The sequence below is a fragment of the Erinaceus europaeus genome, chromosome 13 (genome assembly GCF_950295315.1).
Source record: "Erinaceus europaeus chromosome 13, mEriEur2.1, whole genome shotgun sequence".
In the NCBI taxonomy this organism is placed as follows: domain Eukaryota; kingdom Metazoa; phylum Chordata; class Mammalia; order Eulipotyphla; family Erinaceidae; genus Erinaceus; species Erinaceus europaeus.
Genome location: NC_080174.1, coordinates 5,658,763 through 5,683,219, shown reverse-complemented (window position 1 = coordinate 5,683,219; position 24,457 = coordinate 5,658,763). Strand labels below are relative to the sequence as shown.

At 50.3% G+C, this 24,457-nt stretch overlaps 1 protein-coding gene across 1 annotated transcript in view; it reads left to right on the top strand.

The window, feature by feature from the left end:
• FNDC1 (fibronectin type III domain containing 1) overlaps nt 1-24,457 on the top strand; it is a 97,525-nt gene that overhangs the window by 59,247 nt on the left and 13,821 nt on the right. The window contains exons 11-18 of the mRNA XM_060205119.1: nt 1,859-3,796; nt 6,484-6,584; nt 10,677-10,788; nt 12,389-12,844; nt 13,874-13,942; nt 15,641-15,787; nt 19,381-19,611; nt 22,371-22,479. Coding sequence (XP_060061102.1) covers nt 1,859-3,796; nt 6,484-6,584; nt 10,677-10,788; nt 12,389-12,844; nt 13,874-13,942; nt 15,641-15,787; nt 19,381-19,611; nt 22,371-22,479 — 3,163 coding nt within the window. The remainder of the gene's footprint in view (nt 1-1,858; nt 3,797-6,483; nt 6,585-10,676; nt 10,789-12,388; nt 12,845-13,873; nt 13,943-15,640; nt 15,788-19,380; nt 19,612-22,370; nt 22,480-24,457) is intronic.

Sequence of the window (24,457 nt, the reverse complement as noted above, 5' to 3'; positions counted from 1 at the left end):
TCTCCTCTACCTCCTCCTCCCCTCTCCATTTCCCTGTCTCTATCCACCAATAAAGAATGTAAAATGACACCATTAACTTGCTGCCACTGTGTACTTGGGGATGCGGGATGGCACAGAAAGGACATGGACCCATGTGCAGCGGGGCCCTTAGAATTGTGGGACTGTGTGTGGACCCACGTGCAGCAGGGCCCTTAGAATTGTGGGACTGTGCCTGGACCCATGGACAGTGGGGCGCTTAGAATTGTGGGACTGTGCCTGGGCCCACATGCAGCGGGCCCTTAGAATTGTGGGATTGTGCCTGTGTTCGGTAGTATCTACAATCTCTCTTTTCCATTCCCTGATTTTGGAGAGTGGTTTTGTTCCAAGGAATCTACTTCTGATTTTTTCTGATCAGCAAACCAGACCAGGGTGTTTGGGAATCGTGTTTTTTTGTAACTGCACCAGGAATTGCTGGTGTTATCTCTGAGAATTGCCGGGGCCCAGGGCTCACTGCAATGTGAGATCACCCCGGAGGACAGAGCTAGACAGAGTTAATCATGCGTACACACATCCTTCCTCCCACAGCACCTACCCCATTCTGTGCTCCATATTTCACAGGGTACAGTTGAAAGAGCATCTCCACTGCCCCAGATCACTCTTTATTTCAGCCTTTTTTGGCATCACAAATGAGCCCGTTGTTAGAGGACTCTGAAGTCAGAGAGGGAGCAAGGAAGCTGCTGGGACAGGGCTGGGACAGAGAACTCCTGTGATGTTTCCAGAGCGGAGAGTGCGTCCCTTGCCCCGTCACTGACCAGTCATGCATAATACATCCCGTCTTTCTGGGCCCAACTCGTTCACCGTTGAATGCTGGGCTCATGCAGATATCCTGCCTGTGTCTATCATTAAGAAATATACCGGAGGACGCCAGGCAGTAGTGCAGAGGGTTAAGTGCACAGAGCGCAAAGTGCAAGGACCAACGTAAGGATCCCAGTTCGAGCCCCTGGCTCCCCACCTGCAGGGAGGTTGCTTCATGAGGTGAAGCAGGTCTGCAGGTGTCTGTTTCTCCCTCTCTCCATCTTCCCCTGCTCTCTCGATCTCTCTCTGTCCTACCCAACAACAATAACATCAAGGACAACACGAGGGAAAAAATGGCCTCCAGGAGCAGTGGATTCCTAGCACAGGCACAAAGGCCCAGCTCGGTGTCCAACAGAGATTGTCGCTACACCTATCAGTCGATACTAGGACTAGACCTTCCATGGACCAACAGAATTTTAAAAGACAGGGATAAAAAAATAGGGAAGCTGTCAAGGGAGGGGATTGGATATGGAGCTCTGGGGGTGGGCATTGTGTGGAAATGTACCCCTCTTACCCTATGGTCTTGTCAATATTTCCATTTTATAAATAATTTTTTTAAAAAAAAGACAGTGCTCTTGGGCAGGAGGAGATAGTACAATGTTAGTTCTCCAGACTCTCCTGCCTGAGCCTCTGAGGTCCCAAGTTCAATCCCTGGCACTACTATCAGCCCTGCTCTCTCCCATTAAAATATATTTTAAATATCATTTCTTAGTTGCAAGGGCAGAGAGAAACTGAGAAGGGAGGGGCACTAGGGAGGGAAGGAGAATGAGAGGCACCTACAGACCTGCTTCACTGCTCGTGAAGCTTCCCCCCTGCAGGTGGGGACCCAGGTCTTGAGCCCCTGCCTGGGCCCCTAAAGTAATTTTTGACTCAGACTGTCGTTGGGAAAATCATGTCAGGTGTGCTAAAGGATGTGAAGTTATCCTTCATCACAGTCCGTGATGAACACATCTCCAGAAACACTTGGTGTTGCCTCACTTTCCTAAATTTCTTCTGATGCCAAATTCTGTGCCTTCTTCTCTAGCCAGCACCCAAGAGGACTCAAAGGAAGACTGGGAACCCCAAAAGCCCACCTCCCCCCCAGGGAGGACTGCCCAGAACCGGCTTCTGGGTTTGAAGAGCAGAATCCTGCCTCAGGGTGGGGGGCCCAGGAGACCCCAGCTCCGCTCTCAGGCCACAGGGCTCCAGCTCCAGTCCACACAGATCACTGAGGAGGAGGAGGAGGACCAGAAGGAGGAGCTAGGGCCTCCTGGGGACCCCCAAGAGCAGAAGCCTCCCCAGCGCCCCCCAAGCAGAGCTGTGCCCTCAGTCCCGGCTGGGGGCAGGACTCCAGTGAGGGCCCGGCTGCCAGTGACCCCCAAACGAGGCTCCTTGCTCCCCCAGCCTCGTTCTGGAGCCCCCACTGAGGACAGGGCTCCACGCCCTTCTGGGGGGGCCTCTCCGAACCTGCCACCCAGCCCTGAGGACAATGACTCCCTGCACCCAGAGGAGGAGGACACAGCCGCTGGCTTCCTGCAGCCCAAGGGCACAACCTCCCAGCAGCCCCCCAGGAGTGCCTCACGGTCCCGGCCAGCCCTGCCCCCCAGGCCCCCATGGAACTCCAGTGCCCTGCGTGACAGGACCCCCAAACCAGCACTGCCACCACGGCGGGCGCCCCACTCCGGGACAGAGGAGGGGGAGGAGGGGGAGGACTCCGCCATGTCTCACCCCCACCAGAAACTGTCCCCATCCCAGCGGGGTTGGAAATATGGGCAGGATGTTCCAGCCACCAAGTTCAGGGGCTCTTCTCGGCCTTCCTCCAGGACACAGGTGTCCCAGGGGGCCGGGGCTTCTGATGATGACGGGGACAGTGACACAGAACCCCCCCGGCACGCCAGCCCGGCCCGGCACAGGCCCCTGGCGGGACACAGCAGATACCCCAGCAGACCTGGCAATGGCTGGGGGCCCCGAGTACAGCCTTCCAGTCCCCTGAGGTCCACCTCAGCCCCCCAAATTCACTCCAGGGTAAACATAGACCCTACTCCTGACCCCAGGCATGGAGAAGAGGAAGAGGAGGAGGAAGATGAAGAGCCCCTCCCAGCTGCCTCCTCTAGGCAGCCTGTCTTGCGGGGCAGTGACCAGCTCCGAAGGGGCCCCCAGAGAGGGAGTAGTCTCCCTTGGAAGGAAGCCCAGACAGAGAGCCCCAGATCTGCTGTGCCCAGGGCAGGGGCTCCCCACACACAGCTGAATTCCCCGCGTTCCCGAGGGCCCCAGCACCCCCACACCGCCAGTTCCCGGGGGGTGCTCCCCACGTCTCCCCAGGATCAGGATCCGGATGACAGCACCCAAGTGCAGGTCAAGGACACCCAAGTGGAGGCGGGGGACAGTCACCTTCGCAGGCCCCCAGGCCCCTTCCTGAGACCCATCAGGCCCGGCCTCCCCCACCCCTACTCCCGCACCAGGGTCCCGGGCCGAGGGGGGCCCCAGGCACTGGGGAAGGACAGTGCACCCCCGCCCAAAAAGGAGGCCCCCAAGTCCAAGTCACTGCAGTCAGTGTCGGCTGAGGAAGAGGAGGAGGAGGGAGCTTCGGAGTTCCTGAAAGCAGATCAGCTGGGGGCCTCGCTGACCCCCTTGGTGCCCAAGTGGCCTCCTGCCGCCAGCCCTCAGAACAGCAAGTACTCAGACACACACCTGACCAAGAAGGAGCGGAACCCAGGCCTCGAAGTCTCCCAGGAGGAAAACGCCACCCCAGCCAAGCACCCTCCTCCTCCAGCCAGCCCTCCCAAGGCCTCCCACCTCCCAGCCCGGCCCCCTGCCACTCGGAGCTCTGCAGTGGCCACCCCAGCTCGGCCAGGCTCCCCGACCCATGCGCCCCTCCTCTCCCCCTCCACAACCCCCATGCTCTCTCTGCGCCAGAGAATGATGCAGGCCAAGTACCGGAACCCTCTCTCCCGCCAGCCCGCCAGGGCCCCCTTCAGACAAGGTAATCCACCACCCTCAGCCTGCCATGTGCACTTTTTATTTGTTTGATGTCCATGTTCTGTTTGCTATTCATCGTGGGTGACAAGCTTGTAAGAGGACAGGGTCTAGTTGCACACCACGCCCACCACCAAGGCTCTGTGTCCCCACTCTCCCCTCCTGGAGAGAACCACCAGCGTTCTTGAAGAGTCTTAGAAACTGTTTGTTTGTTTGTTTGTTTGTTTGTGCAAGTTCATGTGTGTCAGTTCTCTAGATTCCACATATGAATGAAGCCATCCAGCAGTTGTCTTTTATCTCTTGTTGTTTCTTAATTTATTTGGTAGAGACAGCCAGTGATCAAGAAGGTAGGAGGAGAGAGAGAGAGACCTGTAGCCCTGCTTCACCACTCAAAGCTTTCCCCCTGCAGGTGGGGACAGGAGGCTCAAACCTGGGTCCTTGTGCACTGTAACGTGTGTGCTCAACCAGGTGCGCCACCACCCAGCCCTGTTCATCTTTTGACTTATTTCACTAAGTATCATCACCTTCACTTCCATCCATTGTGTCCCAAAGGACACAATATCATTTATTTTATTGCAGAGTAGTATTCCATCGGATATATCTCCCATAACTTCTCCAGCCAGTAATCTGTCCAGCAGGGCATGTTCTTTTTATTTTTTATATATTATTATTATTATTATTATTACTATTATTGTTACTACCAGAGCCCTGCTCAGCTCTGGCTTGATGATGGTGCTGGGGATTGAACCTGGGACCTCAGAGCCTCAGGCCTAAGACTCATTTGGATCACCATTATACCGTCTCCCTAGCCCAACGTGGCACATTAGTTGGGGTGCTCAGTGGTGCTCTTAGCCATACCCTGAGGCTTTTGATTTTATTTATATGAGACCTGCTATGTCCAGACATCCTGTGACAGACAGACGGACGGACGAGCTTTCCATGGAACATGAGTGCATGCTCTTGGCCACCTTCTTGGGGGTGCTTGCTGTACCAGCTTTCAAAGGTGGGCACTCAGGGGCCCAGGGGGTGCCTCTGGAGTCTCAGCGCGGGGGTTCCACCCCCAAACTCTCTCCTCTCACACCTCCCCACTCCCACTACCCCACCTGCTTCCTTGAAGAGACACTCTTGCTTCATGGAAGAGTGTTGCAGCTGCAATGCCCAGTGGCAGAACCCGTCAGAGCTGCAGTCAGGCCTCCTCCAGCAGGGAGCAGACTCCTGGGTGGTTTCCCTCAGGTTCCTGTTGCGGCTGCATATAAAACTCTCCCCAGGATGTCCTGGCTGGCGTGGGCTGAGCTCAGAGCTCCCAGCTGTGACTGGCTCAGGCACTCAGGCACTCAGGCACGGCAGTTGGAGAGTTCAAACACAGCAGAGGGGCTGTCTCACAGGAGGAAGAGGTCGGGCTGCGAGCACAGTGAGGACAGCTCTGAACTGTCGTCTGTGCTGGCTCAGGGGCAGGCCCCGTGGTACTAGCCCTTCGTCTGCCTGGAGTGAAGTAGCTACTTTTGCTTCTCTTGCACAGAATCAGGGCTTACTAGAACATTCTGGAATGAACACACTGGCTTCTGTGTCCGCAGTGTTTCAGGTTCCTATGAAAGCTGATGCTTCAAAAGAAGCCTCAGACCTCTGGAAAAGGAACTACCTGCGTGCCTTGTAAAAATGTGATGCATTTATCAGCGGTAGAGCCCGCATTCAGTGAACAGGGGGTGGACATCTAGTTTTCATAACCCGCTTAGCTAGAGAAGCCAGTCTCTGACTCACACATTGTCATCAGAAAGTCCAAGTCCTTTATCCCATGGGCAAGGCTGGACCTCGACGTGCTGTCAGACTCCAGTGCTCCCAGCAGAACCCCCCTCGAACAGGCACTGACCAGAAGCTGCGTGAACTAGCGAGAGAGAAGCAAGAGGAAATGAACAGAGGGAGCCAGAGGCCAGCAGGCCACAGCTGGCCCTCTGGCTCCCTCTCTGCTAGGCAGCCCCCAGGACTTGCAAGCTTTGAACCCTCAAGGGGCATTTCAGTGCGACCAGTGACTCAGAGTCTGTCCGCTGGAAGCAGTCATCCTGGTTAGTGTGGTTGGCCAAGGTGATTTTCTGCGTCCTTCCAACCCTCCTTTTCCCCTCCAACTTCATGTTGACTAAAATCAAACGACAGTTTCTCAGGTTTGAAGCTTTTCTCTGGACTTTTGCTGCTGCTAAGTGTCCATTTCCCCACGAAGAAAAACTCAGACAAAAAAACTGTGACTTGACCCCGTCCTCATAGTCCTTGACATCTGTCCTGGAGAAGCCACAGTTGCAGGCTGACACTTCTAGTATCTGTCAGCCACTGGTGTAGGATTCTGCTCAACGTTGCTGTTTGAAATGATGTCTTTATGGATAAGGACCCAGGTTCAAGCCTCTGGACTCCACCTGCAGGGGGAGGCTTCACGAGTGATGAAACAGGGCTGCAGGTCTCTCTCTCCCTCTTTCTTTCTCACTCTCCCTTTCTTCCTCTGTCTCTCCCTTCCTTCTAAATTTCAATAAAATAAAAAGAAAATACTTTAAAAAGGAGCAACTAAAAAAACCCTCTGAATATTAAAAGAAAAAAAAAAAAGATGTCTTACTGCTTCTATGTTGGTATGAAGCCAGTCCTCAAGGCACGTTGAATTTCCCGGGTTCTGTGTGATTGAATCATTGACTGATAGATTTCGGTACTGTGTAGGTTCCAACGGCAGACCGAATGGAGAAGGGAGAGTCCTTCCGGGAAGTAACGGAAAACCAAGCAGACAGAGAATTATCAACGGCCCCCAAGGAACAAAGTGGGTAGGGTAAACGCCTCTATTCCTTCTCACTGCTTCTGTGAGGATGTTGAGAAGAAAGACACTGGTGGTCACTGCTGTGGTGATGGATCTCACAGTCTTTCTTCCTCCTCGACTCCGGCCTGGGATTTGCCAATACACTTGTCTCTGTCTCCTTTCGGTGACCAGAAGCAGCTGTGATTCTCCCAAGGACCCAGCTCACTTGTGTGCTAGTAGTCAGGCTGGGTGCTGTTTGCTTGGTTGATGGGTGGGTCTGTTTCTGCTCCTTGCTTGTCTGGATCTCATGGAAAGATGGCGCAGCCACCGCAACAGAACCTGCTTCCCACCCTTCTCAAAGCACTTTCTCAACCCAGACAACTCCATTTGCTTCAGACCTTTTTTTTCTAGCTGACTAAATAGCACATGTATTTTCTTTTTTTTATAATTTTTTAAATTTATTTTAAAAAGGAAACATTGACAAGACCATAGGATAAGAGGGGTACAACTCCACACAATTCCCACCACCAGAACTCCGTATCCCATCCCCTCCCCTGATAGCTTTCCCATTCTCTATCCCTCTGGGAGTATGGACCCAGGGTCATTGTGGGATGCAGAAGGTGGAAGGTCTGGCTTCTGTAATTGCTTCCCCGCTGAACATGGACGTTGACTGGTCGGTCCATACTCCCAGCCTGCCTCTCTCTTTCCCTAGTAGGGTGGGTCTCTAGGGAAGCAGAGCTCCAGGACACATTGGTGGGAGCACATGTATGTTCTATAAACCTTCTAAAGTCCTTTATAAAAAAAAGCAAATGTTCAGACAAAACATTGCGAACAAAACAGGAAGACCGCCTTTTGAATAGTCCAGCTTTTTTTTTAATTGATTGTTTCTTTTTTCCCCCTTTTGTTCCCCTTTTTGTTTTATTGTTGTTGTGGTTATTATTATCATTACTATTGATGTCATTATTGTTGGATAGGACAGAGAAATGGAGAGAGGAGGGGAAGACAGAGAGGGGGAGAGAAAGACAGACACCTGCAGACCTGCTTCACCACCTGTGAAGTGACTCCCCTGCAGGTGGGGAGCCGGGGGCTCAAACTGAGATCCTTGTGCCTGTCTTTGCGCTTCGCACCATATGGGTTTAACCCGCTTCACTACCACCATATGACGCTCCCATATTCCAGCTTTTTTGTTTGACCAGACCAGAAAAGAAATATTGGTGCTCTATGCCAGTTTAAACTGAACCACTCTTTGCCAGGAGTATGTGTTTATGGATTTGTGGTGGTTTCACGGTAATGAGCAGAAATTTTACAAATGGTCAGAGATGTTACATCTTTGTGTCAGAGAAGCACAGTGGTTTCCATAGTGAAGTCCCCAGTCAAAATAGCCCACATATAACAACAAGGCTTGGGAAAACATGTTGAAAGACTCCAGGGAGTGTCCAGTCATCAACTATCTAAAGCTTCATCTGTTTTATCAATTCACGAAGCATCAGACACTTGGCAGAGGAAGAATGCAGGCTAGGGCTGCAGTTCACTGCAGGCCATGTGTGGGAAGCCTTCGGGAGTAGCCTTCAAATGCAGCATCTGTAGAAGTATCTTCATCACGGAAACAGCACAAAGCTGCCTGTCTGCAGGGAGTTTATCCTCACTCTGATCTTGCAAGGCTGCGACTTGCTAATGCTGGAATCCATCAGAGTCGCTGGAGGGCTTGGAGTCAAGCCAGACAATTCACATGTCGCACACATTCCTAGCTTGCGCTGAGCCTGCCGGGAAAGCCACCAGTGTCAAGCTGAGCTTGTTCCTTAATAGAGATAACATGGGGGGCTGGGCGGTGGCACACCCAGTTAAGCACACATAGTACTAAGCGCAAGGACCATGCAAGGATCCGGGTTGGAGCCCCCGGCTCCCCACCTGCAGGGAGGTTGCTTCACAAGTTGTGAAGCAAGTCTGCAGGTGTCAATCTTTCTCTCCCCCTCTCTATTGCCGCTTCCCTCTCAGTGTCTCTCTGTCCTATCCAATAAAATGGAAGAAATGGCCACCAGGAGTAGTGGATTCATAGTGCAGGCACAAAGTCCCAAACCCTGCAGATGGAGAGAGAGAGAGAGAGAGAGAGAAAGAGAGCTACCAATAGCCATCTTCCCACCATCACCCCTGCAATATTTACTTCTTTACTGATCAGAGCGTGACACATCTCTGGTTTCTGATGGTTCTGGGGATTGAACCCAGGAATTCATAGCCTCAGCACGAAAGTCTCTTCGCAGAACAGTGTGCTATCTCCCCCCAGCCCTTCCCAGTGTTTTGCACAATCACTGCGTTAGACAATGTAACTGCAAACTCCACTGTTCTGTTGTTACAGCAACTTTGACTGTCAACACTGACAGCACATGGTTTTGACTTGGCTGTGTTGCAGAAACTTCAAGCATTTGGGTGTGAATGGAGAAGAAGGTGGACACGCCAAACCACTTCTCAGAGAGAACTATGGCCGGCAGTTTGAGGGGCACCTATCCAAATACTTTTCTTTCTTTTTTTATTTCAATTTCTTTTGCCTCCAGGGTTATCGCTGAGGCTCAGTGCCTGCAGTACAAATCCACTGCTCCTGGAGGCCACTTTCCCCGTTTTTTATTGGATAGGACAGAGAGAAATTGAGAGGGGAAGGGGAGAAAGAGAGAGAGGGAGGAAGACACCTGCAGACCTGCTTCACCAGTTGTGAAGTGACCCCCCTGCAGGTGGGGACCCGGGGGCTCGAACCGGGATCCTTCTGTGGGTCCTTGAGCTTCGTACTATGCGCGCTTAACTCGATGTGTCACTCGGCCTCCTCCAAATATTTTTCTCTCTGCAGCTTGACACTTACTGATGCCGATGAATGTCCTTTCATTTTTTCTCAAAGCAAGCAGTCCTGTGATCTATGTTTCTACCTAGAATTTCCAAGCACTCTTCCATGACCACACAGAGTTCTACTGAGAGGAAGGACCACGTTTTTAAAAAGTCTTACTTAATTTTTTCCCCTCCATCTCAGCATTAGACACAACAAACTCCCTGAGAAAAGTATCTTTTAAAGAATGTTTATTACCTGTATTTATTGGATAAAGACAGCCAGAAAGTGAGAGGGGAGAGGGTGACAGGGAGAGAAACAGTGGGACACCTGCAGCCCTGCTTTACCACTCGCAAAGCTTTCCCTCTGCAGCTGGGGACCAGGGGTTCGAACCCAGGTCCTCATGCATTGTAACATGCTCTCAACCAGGTGTACCACCACACAGCCCCCAAGGTATCTTTTGTATCTTGAGGGTCTTAAAACAATTGCGACTGTTTCAGTTCTTCTTCTAGCGTTTGCCCTTCTTCCGTAGCCAGTCAACAGCGTCAGTTTGAAAGCTGTCAGGAGCTGCTTGTTGCTGGCTTTGAAAGTGACTGGGATCCATGTGGATTCAGTCAGCTAGGAAGGATCGTCAGTTTCCCCAATGAATGGGTACTCACGGGATGCACCACGGGAAGGTCGATCCAATGCATCCCTATTTCAGTAAGCCCTTGGAACACGACTGTTCTGCCCATTATTTGTAAGATGTATTTGATTGAGTGATTTTTAAAAAAACTTTATTTTATCTGATAGAACAGAGAGAAATTGAGAGGGAGTGGGAGGTAGAAAGGGAGGGAGAGAGAGAGAGAGAGAGCCCTGCAGCCCTTCTTCACCACTCATGAAGCTTTCTCCCTGCAGGTGGGGGCTGGGGGCTTGAACCTGGGTCCTTGTGCATAGACTTAAGCAAGTTCGCCACCACCTGGCCCCATATTTGATTTATTTTTGTGAAAGAGATAGGTAGGTAGGTACTCAGACAGACAGACAGAGAAAGAGACTAGAACGCCACTCATTTCTGGCACAAGGTGCTATCAGGAAACAGACCTGAGGTCTCTGGAGCCTCAGGCATGCAAGTTGGTGCTCTAACCACTGGGCTACATCCCCAGACCATCGCACTGTATTCTGATAAGCCTTACGAATGGTACTAGCATATGGTATTGCCTATGTCACCGTGGTTTCTTCCTGAGGGAGCCCCACACTCGTTGACATGCAGTTGGGTTACCGCGAGCGTCTCCCAGTGTCCAACCCACTCTTTCATCTGCTCCCGGAACCTAGGTGGTGGATCTCGACCGGGGTTTAGTGTTGAATGCAGAAGGAAGGCACCTCCAGGACTCCCATGGAAACCCTCTCCGCGTGAAGCTGGGAGGAGATGGTCGCACCATTGTGGGTAAGTGAGCGTAGCTCGCAGGCTACAGAAAGGAGCTGAATTCTCTGTGGAGTGATGGCTCCCACTCCCCCTGATGTCTGGCTAAACAATCACACTTGAACTGCAGACTCCAAGCTCTAAACAGATGACTCTCTGCTCCCGTCCTGTCATCAGACAGCCCAGGTCAGAGGCACAGGCGTTCCAGATACTCCTTGTGAGCTGAGAATGGGAAGTCAGGCAGCAGCCCAGAGGGTTAAGCTCATGTGGCGCAAAGCGCAAGGATTGGCGTAAGGATCCCGGTTCAAGCCCCCGGATCCCCACCTGCAGGGGAGTCGCTTCACAAGTGGTGAAGCAGGTCTGCGGTGTCTTATCTTTCTCTCCCCTTCTCTGTTCCCCCCCCCCGTTCTCCATTTCTCTCTGTCCTATCTAACGACGACATCAGTAACAACAATGATAACTATAACAACAATAAAAAACAAGGGCAACAAAGGGGAAAATAAATAAAAATTTAAAAAAAAAGAATGGTTCATATATTTTCAAATGATTGCAATGAAATCAAAGATTAACATTTTGTGATGTCTAACTTACATGAAAGTCATGTTCTTATGTCCTTCTGCAAAGTTTTATTGTTATCTTTTAGTAAGTTAATATTGATTTACAAAATTGTAAGGTAATATGAGTATAACTCCACACCATTCCCACCATCAGAGCTCTGTGTCCCCATTCCCTCTGTTAGAAACCTCAGTGGTTCTCCCGAGGTCACAGATACGGTTGACTAATAGCGACTGACAAAATATAAAAATGTTAATCAGAGTTGCACACCACCCCCCACACCTCCCACCAGAGTTCTGTGCCCCCCCACCAAAGCCTTAGAGTCAGTTTGGTTTCTCCCCCTCCCCCATTCCTCCTCCTTCACCTTGTCCTCCTCCTTTTTTTCCTATGTAAACACACGTTTCCATGATCTAGATTCCACTGATGAGCAAAACTACCCCGCCGTTGTCTTTCATCTCTTCACTTACTTCACTAAGCATCATCACTTCCAGTTCCATCCATCCGGTCCCAAAGGGCACAGTGTCCTCTTTTCTTTTTAATGGCAGAGTAGTATTCCGTTTGCCATCTACCCCATCTCTCCTTTATCTGCTCCTCTGTGGATGAGCATTTAGACGGCATCCCTGGTTCACTACTGTGGACAGAGCAGCCATGAACGTGGGGCCACACCTGTCCGTTTGAATCAGTGTGATCATGTCCTCTGGGTGCAGTGCTGGGCCCTAAGGTGTCCCACTGTATTTGTTTAGGACTTCTCCACAGGAGCTGTTCCAGTGTGCTTCCCTACCAACTGTCACAGAGTTCCTTTTGTTGCTTCAGATGGAGAGTCACTGCAGGACCACACAGTATGCCCATGCGCTTTCTCCATGTACACATTTCCGAGAGCAATCTAGAACAGTGACCGACCGAAGGCCAGAACTTTCTGGAAGCAATAGTGCCCTCAGCTGAGAGTCTCTTTAACAGTGCTCTCTCTTGACTGACGGACACATTAACTTTGGGACACGCTCTCCTCTTGCTGTCTCCCCTCTGGGCTGTTTCATCTCGGGACACAACTTCTCTCTGATTTTTCTTGCAGACCAGGAGGGGACCCCTGTGGTTAGCCCTGAGGGTCTCCCCCTCTTTGGGCAGGGCCGACACAGTCAGCCCCTGGCCAGTGCCCAGGACAAGCCCATCCTGAGTCTCGGAGGAAAGCCCCGGGTGGGCTTGGAGGTCGTCAAAACCACCACTCGAGTGCCCACCACAACCACGGCAGCCACCCAGAGGACAACTCCACAGCCCACCACCACCCCGACACCCACCACCACCCCGATGCCCACCACCACCCCGACGCCCACCGCCAGCACCACTCGCCGAGCCATCCCTTCTGCCCGTCGCAGGACCACGGCCCGTCCCACCACACAGAGCACCACCACCACCCCTGAGCCCACCACCCCTGCCCCCACCTGTCCCCCGGGGACCCTGGAGCAGCGCGATGACACCGGCAACCTGCTTCTGGGCTCAGACGGGCTCCCCGAGTGCTACCGTGAAGAAGGTGATATGTCTGTTCTACTTGGGGGAGGGGTCAGGACCTCCCGCAGGGTGATTGCGCCGCTGGCTGCCCAGATGTTTCTTTCCTCTGACTGGGCTGGTGTGGAGACTCTGGCATTGGCTTCCACACCATTGTTAGAGTAAGCATCCCCGTGAAATGACCACAGGGAATGAACAGTGACAGCTGGGGCACAACTCTGAGTGACCAGAGAAGCAGGGGAGGGCATTCATGACATTAAACACACACACACACACAGAGTGCCAGGGGCCAGACAGTGGCCCACCCGGTTAAACACATATATCAAAAAATTCAAGAATGAGGGTTCGAGTTCCTGGTCCCCACCTGCAGGGAGTGAGCTTCACAAGTGGTAAAGCAGGCCTACAGGCATCTCTCTGTCTCTCTGCCTATCTCCCCTTTTCCTCTTAATGTCTCTCTGCCTTGACAAATAAAATAGAAATAAAGAAAAATAAAAAAGGCCAGGTAGTGGTACACCCAGTTAAGTGCACTATGCGCAAGGACCTGGGTTCAAGCCGCCTCTCCCCACCTGCAGGGAGACAGCTTAACAAGTGGCAAAGCAGGCATATATCTCTCTCTCTCTCTCTTTCTCTCTTATCATCTCCTCCTCCCTCCCAATTTCTCTCTGTCCTATCCAATAAGACAGAAAGAAAAAAATAATAATAAAAGGAAAAAAAAAAAAAAAAGGTCACCGAGTGGTGGCTTCACGTGCAGGCACTGAGGCCAGTGAAACCCCTGGCAGCAGTAGTTGAAAACAAAACCAAACCCAGATTATTGGGGAAATGTTGTTTTCCAAGACTGTTGTCACAGAAATGCCTGTCACATCTCCCCTAAATATGTGTGAGCTCACCTCACCCGACATCCATGTGCCCTTTCCCGCCAGAGCAGATCTTGGGGTCCCCTGCGCCCTGCACCCCCTCCTTCCTCCTGGCGGCCCCAGATCTGGGTTTAGACCCCTGTCACCTTGTCTGCCCCTTGGCTTCGCCTGACCTGCTTTGTCACCTCTGTTTCCACCAGATGACTTCTCGGGCCTGGAGACAGACATGGCCGTCCCCACCGAGGACGACTATGTTGTATATGATGAAGGTACCGACTGTCACACGGGGGGGGGGGCAGTGTCACCCCTGTCATGGCCCCTCGAGTTTGTGACTATGTGGGGGGCTCAGCTGCGTTTTCCTTGAGATCTTGAGGCAGGTGAAGGGGAGAGAGAGAGAGGGAGAGTGAGGGGAGAGACACCACAGCATGGCTCCACTACTCATGAATTCCCTCTTTGCCTGCTGCTCCCATGTAGTGGCGGGGGACTGGAACCGTGGCCCTCACACATGGGGATGTGTGCTCTCTCCAAGGGCGTCCATCTCCTGGCCCCTAAGTGAAACAGTTTTGAAGAGTGCGAAATGTGCTGGCTGGCTTGGGGAGCTGCCATGGGTAGGTGGTAGCTCCGTTCAAGTTGAAGTGAAGAAAGTGAATTCATCACTTTTAATAGCCTAGTAGTATTTCATTGTGTATCTAGACCATAACTTGCTCATTCACTCATCTGTTGTTGGACACCTGGGTTGCTTCCAGGTTTTGGCTGTTACAAATTGTGCTGCTATGAACACAGGTGTACACAGATCATTTTGGATGGGTGTGTTGGGTTCCTTAGGATCTATCCCCAGGAGAGGAATTGCAGGGTCATAGGGCAGGTCCACTTCTAGCCTTCTGAGAGTCTCCACACTGCTCTCCACAGAGGCTGGACCATTGACGTTCCCACCAGCAGTGCAGGAGGCTCCTTTGTCCCCACAGCCTCTCCAGCATTTGCAGTTACTGCTCTGTCTTTATTATATTTTTAATGGTAAACGGTTTGTTCTCCTAGTAGAAATAATCCTAACCCACTCCAGGAAAAAAAAAAAGCTTCATTTTCATATAAGCTCTGCTTCATGTTTTTAAAGCTTTGCTTATTTTACTTATTTTCATAAGAGAACAAAAAGAAAGAAATCAAAGCACCACTCAGCTCTGGCCTGTGCTGCTCTGAGGGCTGAACCTGGAGTCCAGAACTGGGGGGGTGGAACTGGGGATCTACCAAATGCAAGTCCGGAGCACGGCTGCTGAGCTGCGGCTTAAGGTCTGCTGTGGTTGGGACGCTAACAAGGCTCAACGTGAAGTAGAGAACGGCCTGGGGGCAGCGGCAGGGGCTTGATAGACTGGAGCGGTACTGGTTCCTCTTCCACTTGGGTTCCGAATTCTCATTTGTCCTTGTCTGGTGCTTTCCTCTTTATTTATTTGCTTATTTACTTCCTTATTTTCCAGCAGCTGCTTTCTAAAGGGCTCTGAGGGGGGGGGGGGACATGCTGCTTTATTATAAACTAATCCTGTCAAAAAAATTAAACATGTTGGGGGCCGAGTGGTGGTGCACCTGGTTGAGCACACATGTCACAGTGTGCAAGGACCCGGGTTCAAGCCCCCAGTCCCCAACTATAGGAGGAAAGCTTTGCAAGTGGTGAAGCAGGGCTGCAGGTGTGTGTCTGTTTCTCTCCCTCTCTATCTCCCCCATCCCTCTGAATTTCTGGCTGTCTATATCCGACAAATAATTAAAATACAAAAAAAAAAAAGTAGTCATGTCTAAGCTTAGCCTTTGTTGGTGTGTGTGTGTGTGTGTGTGTGTGTGTGTGTGTGTGTGTGAGAGAGAGAGAGAGAGAGAGAGAGAGAGAAAATCCAGGGCTAGATCTTAAGAAAGTGCCTTCACTGCCAACAGGGCCCCTTTTCTGGAAGCTCCCCAGTTACTAATAAACCTTTATCTTGTTCCAGACTATGAAGCCAAGACCTCGAGACCCCCAGCCACCACCAGGCCTTCTCCCACCACGCCTGCTCTGCCCGAGACCACACCCCAAGAAAGTTCCATTAGTTCTTTTCCGGAAGAAGAATTTGATCTGGCTGGAAAGAAGCGATTTGTTGGTGAATAGAGCTTCCTTAATCAGAGAAACATGGGTCTTTACCTTTTGTTCTTTTGAAGAAGAGCGGACTGAATTCCTGCGGCCTTCCCAGAGGGAAGTTTCCATTCGGGGTGACTGAGGACACTCGTCCTGGTTGGAGATCCATTTGCTTGCTTTCTGGGGGGGCTTAGTGCAGGAGAACATTTCAAATCTGGCAGAGTGGAGTTAGATGCTGCCCAGGACGTACGGACAGACAACTTGACGAGAAAAGGTCCACTCTTTTTTTTTTAAGGCTTTATTTTTTTAAAACTTATTTAATTTGATAGGACAGATAAATTGAAAGAGAGGAAAGATAGAGAAGGAGATAAAGAGGGTCTGGTAAGTGGTGCACCAGGTTAAGGGCACATGTTACCAAGCACAAGGACCTGAGTTCAAACCTCTGCTCCCCACCTACAGGGAATCTCCTTCAGGGGAAGTGATGCAGGTCTGCAGGTGTATTTCTTTTTCTCCCTCTCCCTATTTCCTTCTTGTCTCTCAATTTCTCTCAGTACTATTGAATAAAAAATAGAAAGATTTAAAAAGGAAAAAATGGCCACCGGGAACGGTGGATTTGTAGTTGTAGCGCAGAACCCAGTGACAACCTTAGTGGAAAAATATAAATAAAAATTTAAAAAGAGAGAAGAAGAGAGAGACAGAGACACCTGCAGCCCTGCTTCACCACTTGTGAAGCTCCCCCTGCAGGTGGGAACTGGCGGCTTGAACCTGGGTCCCAGCGTGCACTTACCGTGCGTACTCAACTGCCCGGCCCCGAAAAGGACCACTTTTAAAAACCACCAGGACCAGGGGATGAGAGTGTTTGTATCGTCAGCAACTTTTTAAAAAAGACTGCCCAGTGTTGGTGATGGTCTCCCAAAGAGGTAAGCCCCCAGCATATCTGACGGCTTCCTGACACCAAAGCTCTTTTTCTCCAGCCATTTCCTATAAACATGCCTTTACCTCCAGGACTTGGAAAATCAACATTTCCTTCCACTCTTCGTTCTCAGTTATGAAAACAACTGCAAGAGGAAAGTGTACTGAATGCAATATGGCGTTCCGTTCCCTTAGGGGATCTTCTCTTTCCCACGTCCTTAATGACCTTCACCAGTGAGACAGATTAGCATTACTTAACTGGAAAAAAATTAGCACATGGATAAGTGGAGTGGAGACAAGTGAGAGCTGAGATGAATGTTGCACTTTTCTGTTTCCAAAGCAAATGTTCTGCCCTATGTAGAGAACAGCTCTTGCCAGCCAAAACGCTGAGTATCTCAGCTCCAGGGACTTGGAGAATATTAATTTGAGGGAGCATTCCTGGCACAGACAAGAATGTCTAGGGCATGCAGAAGCCTGGCTGGATTCACTGGCTGCGCTGGTGTTCTCTCTTAATTCCATAATGGAAATTAAAATGTTCTCAGTGTGCCTCTTAGCTGTTCCGAAGAGCTTTCTGAAGAATGAAAGACTTGTTCTTGTCTAACTATTGTCTTAGCTCTGTAATTCCCTGCAGCAGAGAGGACCACTTCCTGCAGATTCCTGATAAGAGCCACAAGCAGGCTGACAAGACCATGGTTTACACAAAGTATTTAGAAAACCTGAGGGGACCGGGTGGTGAGGCACCTGGTTAAGCACACGTAGTACTGTGTGCAAGGACCCAGGTTCAAGTCTCCACTCGCTACCTGCATGGCTAAAGCTTCACGAATGGTGAAACAGGTCTTCAAGTGTCTTTCTTTTTTTCTCCCTCTCCCCTTCTCAATTTCTTTCTTTCTTTTTCTTTCTTCCTTCAGGGTTATCCCTGGGGCTTGGTGCCAATACTATGACTCCACTGCTCTTGGTGGCCATTTTTTCCATTTTATTGAGTAAAACAGAGAGGAATTGAAAGAGGCAGGGGAAATAGAGAGAAAGATAGACACCTGCAACCCTATTTCACCACTTGTGAAGCAACCACCCTGCAGGTGTTGAACTGGAGGCTCGAACTCGGACGCTTCCATGTATCCTTGCACTTAAAACTATATGCACTTAACTGAGCCCACCACTACTCGGGCCTTCCCTCCCCTTTCAGTTTCTCTCTGTCCTATCAAACAAAATAGAAAAATGGGGGTGGGGGGGAGTGGCCACCAGGAGTGATGGATTATTTATAGTACCAGCACTGAACCTCAGCAGTAACTGGAGGCAAAAGAAAGAAAAAAGAAAAGAAAGAAAGAAAGGACAGGAAAAAAATAATAAAAATCAAGAAGCTCAAAATTGCTTTTAGTTCCTAAAGTCACTGAAACTGGAGTTGTAGATGCAGTGAAAGAATGTGCACCTAAAAGCTACAGTAGGACTTATGGAGAGTTCTAGAAAACATTGCTTGAGGGCATTTGGCAGGCTTGCATGCATGAAGCTCCAGTCTCAGTTCCCTGGCTTCCTAACTTGTAGAAGGGATCACACAGAACTCCTGCCGCTGGGAGGTAGGCTCTCCTGTCTGACTCCTGCTTAGTGGAGACCCTCTGAGGACCACTAGACTTTGCTGGAAAACTGGATAGCAGCCATCAGTCCGTCTCTTCACCCAAGCAGTATCTGTAGACAAATCTTGAACCTATCCTTAAATATGGGAAACTTATTGTACTCTCTGGTCTTATTGTTCTGAGCTGGCCTTGTGTAAGTGTCCTTGATGGTTGGGGGGCTGAAACCCTAGGGGAGCCCCAAAGAATGGAAAGCTAGGGATATTCATCTTTAAAATTTTTACTAGTGATTTAATATTGATTCCCAAAATTCTAAGATAGCAGGGGTATAATTCCACATCATTCCCACCACCAGAGTTCTGTGTCCCCATTCCATCTATTGGAAACTGTGATAGTTCTCCCAAGATCACAGATATGGGTTGACTATTATTTCTATCATTATCTACCTATATTTTTATATATTTGCCCATTCTTTTCTATGGTCCTGCCCTCTCTTCCTTTCTAAGTCACTCCTACACCGATGACTACTTCTGAATGTCCTTCCTTTTTTGCTTTTCTCTCTCCAAGTCCTGATAGAATTGGAGCTCAGAGCCCTCTGGTCATTTCCCCCTAACAATTCTACCCCTCTGGGAGTATGGACCAAAAATCTTTTGGGGGTGCAGAAGGTGGGAGTTCTGGCTTCTATAAGTGCCTCTCTGCTGGACATGGGGGTTGGCAGGTCGATCGGGGGAATACATCTTGATCCATGCGTATTTTTTCTGGTCTCAAGAGAGTCTAGGGAATAAACCACATTGAAAGATCTCTATTGAAAAGTGTGGATTGAACCTGACCCCTCCTTCTTCAGGTCTTTGGGCAGGAGAATGGGAGAATGCTCCAAATTTTTATTACACAGAATTACAGTTGTGGGTTCTCTCAAGGGTACTTCAAGGGCACAGTCACTGATGGGGCAGTGGGGCCTTTTTAAACCTCCATGGCGGGAGGTAGAGTTGAGCGGATCTATTCAGGAGGCATGTACTCTGGGGCTTGGCTTGAGGGCTGGTGGCCTAGAACCTATGTCTAGTGGGGCTGACTCTGTGGATCTATGTTCCTATCTCCAGAGAAGCCCTGGGCAATCTGATAGGCGTCCTCCGTTCTCTTCCAGCCCCTTATGTGACTTACCTAAGTAAAGACCCGTCCACGCCGTGCTCTCTGACCGACGCCCTGGATCACTTCCAAGTGGAGAGCCTAGATGAAATCATCCCCAACGACCTGGCGAGGAGCGGCCTGCCCCCACAGCACGCTCCCCGGAACATCACTGTGGTGGCCATGGAGGGCTGCCACTCCTTTGTCATTGTGGACTGGGACAAAGCCACCCCAGGAGATGTGGTCACAGGTGGGTTCAGGGAAGATGTTTAGAGCCTGCCATCAGCCTGCAGGAGGCAATGCATTTAATCAACTTGATTTACATTTATAGGCAGTACAAGATGAATAGATAGGGAGGGAGGGATGCTGGGTCAGAAAGATCAGGTAAAAGAAGCCTGGATGGATAGATGGATGAAAGAAGTTTGGATAGATATAAGTACGGATGGGTGGATGGATGGATGGATGGGTGGACGGACAGACAGATGGATGAAGGATGAGTCAGATAGAAGAAGGATGGATGAATGCATGGAAGATTATGGCTAGATGTGTGGGTGGATGGATGAAGGATAAATGCATCAGTGAGAATTGCAAGGATGAATGGGGCCAGGTGGTGGCGTGCCTGGTTTAGCACACACATTATTCACAGTGCACAAGGGCCCAGGCTCAAGCCCCAGTCCCCACCTGCAGGGGGAAAGCTTCACAAGTGCCTCTGTCACTCTCTTTTTTTCAATTTTTTAAAATTATCTTTATTGGATATAGACAGTCAGAAATTGAAAGGGTAGGGGGGGAGAGAGAGACAGAGACAGAGAGACACCTGCAGCCCTGCTTCACTACTGTTGAAGCTTTCCCCCTGCAGGTGGAGACCGGGGGCTTGAACCTGGGTCATTGTGTACTGTAATGTGTGTGCTGAACCAGGTGTGCAACCACATGGCCCCTTAAAAAAGAGAGAGTTGGGAGTCAGGAGGTAGCACAGCAGGTTAAGCACATGTGGCACAAAGCGCAAGGACCGGCGTAAGGTTCCCAGTTCGAGCCCCTGGCTCCCCACCTGCTGGAGAGTCGCTTCACAAGCGGTGAAGCTGGTCTAAGAGGCCTAAAAACTTGGAAGCCAGACTTCTGAGAATTTTCTAGAATCTTAGTCTTCTAAGAAGCGTGTGAGTACGCAAGCCACTAGGAAAGCTTTACAAAGCAGCCCAAGTACCAAGTATATTTAACCAATTTCTTTATGGTCCCATCTCGTCTTCCTTTTCAAGTCACACCTACATCTATTACTACTTCCAAATGTTTCTCCTTTTTTTCATCTTCTCTGGGTTTTGATGGAGGTGGAGTTCAGAGCCCTATGGTCATCTTCCCCTAACATTTCTCCCCCACTCCACTGGGAGTCTGGACCAAAATTCTTTATGGGGAGCAGAAGGTGGGAGCTCTGGCTGCCGCTGTCATTGCTTCTCCACTGGACATGGGTGTTGGCAGGTGGATCCACACCCCCAGCCTGTTTCTGTCTTTCCCTAGTGGGGCAGGGCTCTGGGGAGGGGAGGCTCCAGGACACATGGGTGAGGACGTCTGCCCAGGGAGGTCAGGATGGAATCATAGCAGCATCTGCAACTTGGTGGCTGAAAGGTGGTAAAATACAAAGCAAGACAAAATGTTTACTAAAAAGGAACCAGAAAGTAAGAACAGAGCAGTTGAGAATAGGGGTCTTTGTGTGGAGAGAAGCTAGGAAGTCTATTTTAGATACGTTCCTAAGGGCTTACAACTATTTGTAGTTTCTGCTTGAGTTTAGTAACTAACATGGAGTTGTCTTCCAGCTGGCCAGAGAGTCTCTATCACATCATCACTCATCCCGCCCTAACTGGAAGCCAGGCCCCAGCATCCTAGCCCCTGGCACTCACACCCACTCTGGCAAATAGCTCAGGTGAGGTAGTTAGGGGCTCCAACATCGTCAAAGGGCCACATCACCTGTAACAAGGTGACATCTGACATCTGGAATTCCATGGAGTGGAGGTTCTGTGTCCCAGGGTGGGGGCAGGGGTAGAGAGTGGAGGCTTCCCCCAATCTTTCCTAATGTGTGAAGTGTTTGCTGTTGATCATTCCTGGGACTCCTCCATTGTAAGGGAACCCATATAAGCCCATCAGGACTGGCTTGGATGAGAACAGAGCTGTCAGGAGTGATGAGTAGCTGGCAGATAATATTGTCAGGAGCCCAAAGCCAAAGCACTTCCAGAGGTGTGGTTAACGGAGTAGAAGCCACTCAGACCACTCTCCTGGGAAACTAGGAAAAACAACGGAAAAGTCACCTGAAAACTCTACAAAATACAACCAGGGTTTCTTCAGAAACTCATTAAGCCGCAGCCAAGTTGCAGGTGCTTCTATGATTCCATCCTGACCTCCCTGGGCAGACAACCTCACCATATGTCCTGGAGCCTCCCCTCCCCAGAGCCCTGCCCCACTCAGGAAAGACAGAGACAGGCTGGGGGTGTGGATCCACCTGCCAACACCCATGTCCAGTGGAGAAGCAGTGACAGAAGCCAGAACTCCCACCTTCTGTTCCCCATAAAGAATTTGGGTCTATAATCCCCTAGGGGAAGATATGATAGGGGAAGATGACCAGAGGGCTCTGAACTCCAATTCCATCAAGATCTAGAGAGAGATGAGGGAAAAAGGAGAAAAATTTGGAAGTAGTAATAGGTGTGTGACTTAGAAAAGAGGAGAAAGAGAAGGCAGGGTCAACCATAGAAAAAGTGGGCAAATATATATAAATATAGATAGTTACAGAAATGATAGTCAGCCCATATCTGTGACCTTGGGAAAACCACTGCAGTTTCCAGTGGCGGGAATGGGGACCTGCAGAAGGAGAAAGGTGAATTCCTCTAGGAGGAAGCCGCACAGCGTGGCCACAGAGGCCCCATGGCAGGTGGGGATGTGTGTCCAGGACGCTGCCTGCCTCCTGGACTCGTGGTCCAAGCCCCTCACCCTCCCAGATGCCCAGCTCACCCGCCTTTTCTCCTCCTGCAGGTTACCTGGTATACAGCGCCTCCTATGAGGACTTCATCAGGAACAAGTGGTCCACACAGGCTTCCTCCATGACGCACCTGCCCATCGAGAACCTGAAGCCCAACACGAGGTAGGACGCCAGTCCTCGGGGTCCCCGTCGCTATCACATCAGGTCACCATGGTTGTGTAGCTGAGAGCTCTGAGGGACCTGAGGTGGCCTGGCTCTCCCGCTACCCACAGGGAGGAAGAAAGTGGGAGAGAAATGAGATACTCGCATTAGGGGTCAGCAGGGAGCTTCCTGGTAGAGCACAAGCTTTGTGTGTGAGGCCCTGGGTTTGAGTCCCATCACCACATGGGAGAGCCAGGAAAAGCACTGGGGGAAGCTCCATGGATGGTGGAGTGGTTCTGTGCTCTCTTTCCCTCTATGTATCTGTCTCTCTTTTCTTTCTTTTTAATTTTTATTAGTGGTTTAGTAATGCTTAACTAGATTGTAAGATCACGGGGGTACAATTCCATGCATTTCCCACCACCAGAGTTTCATGTCCCATCCCCTCCATTGGAAGCTCCCCTATTCCTTATCCCTCTGGGAGTCTGGACCCAGGATCTTTCTGGGGAGCAGAAGGTGGGAGTTCTGGCTTCTGTAATTACTTCTCCACTGGACATAGGTGTTGGCAGATGGATCCACACCCCCAGCCTGATTCTGTCTTTCCCTAGTGGGCCTCTGGGGAGGTGGGACTTTAGGACACATTGGTGAGGTCATCTGCCTAGGGAAATCAGGATGGGATTATGGCAAAATCTACAACTTTGTTTCTCCTTTCTTAAAATAATTATTTATTGGCTAGCGACCGAAAGAAATTAATAAGGAAAGGGGAGATAGAGAGCAAGAGAGACAGAGAAACACCTGCAGCTCTGCTTCACCACTAGGAATCTTTCTCTCTGCGGATGGGGACTGGGGTCTTGAACCCACGTCCTTCCCTGTGGTGATATGTGTACTCAACTAGATGTGTCGCCGACCAGCCTCCGTCTCTTTTCCTCTTTCTTTCTCCCGCTCTCTAAGGTCAAGGATGAACCGTAGGCCAGTGGGCTAGCGTATGCGGACTGCCTTGCTTCATTCTCTGGTGCCACATTAAAAATAAATTTCTGGGGCCCAGGTGTTGGTGCACCAGGTTATACACGCACATCACCAGGCACAAGGACCCGGATTTGATCCTCCGCTTCCCACGAGCTGTGAAGCAGGTCTGTGGGTGCCTCTCTGTCTCTCTCCCTCTCTGTTTCTACCTCTCCTCTCAGTTTCTCTGTTCTATTATATAAAAATAGAAAGAAAAAAAGAAAAGAAATGAATAAATGGTCGCCAGGAGTGGTGGGTTTATATTGTAGGCACCGAATCCCAGCAGTAATCTTGCTGGCCAAAAAAAAAAAAAAAATTAAATAGATTTCTGAAGGAAAAAAAAAAACAAAACTCTTGTTACCCAAAGAAATGTGGAGGAGCTGGAAGTGGGACAGTCTGGGTGGAGGGAGCTCTGAGCTTTCACCAACTGCTGTGGACCTCGGATTCAGCAAACGCAGCACAAGGCACAGAACAGGAAACCCAAGACCACAGGTCTCCAGATTCCTCCTGGGGGTGGTGGCAGACAGGGGGCAGTAGCCAAGGTAGACGGAGCCAGCAGGCCCTGTGCTCACAGCGGCCACTCTTCCCTGGCACAGTCCGAGGCCTCAGATGCCTTTGGCAGAGGAATCAGAACCCCAGGCCTCTGCCGTCTCCCTTGCCAATGTTCTTATACTTTTTTTTTTTTGGTCTGTTTGTCCTTGTTATTTTTATTTTTGGTAACCTTGTTCTCACTAGCTGAGTTTTACACACAGATAGAGAGAGAGAAAGAGAGACACACCTGAGCTTCCTCTGGTATCAAAACACCTCTCAAGTGGTGCCAGGGCTCACATCTGGGCTATACACATGTCAAGGAATATGTTCAGTGAGTAATCTATTTATTATTATTATTATTATTTAATAATGATTAGCAAGATTGTAAGATAACAGGGGTACAGTTCCACACAGCTCCCACCACCAGAGTTCTGTGTCCCATCCATTCCATTGGAAACTTCCTTATGCT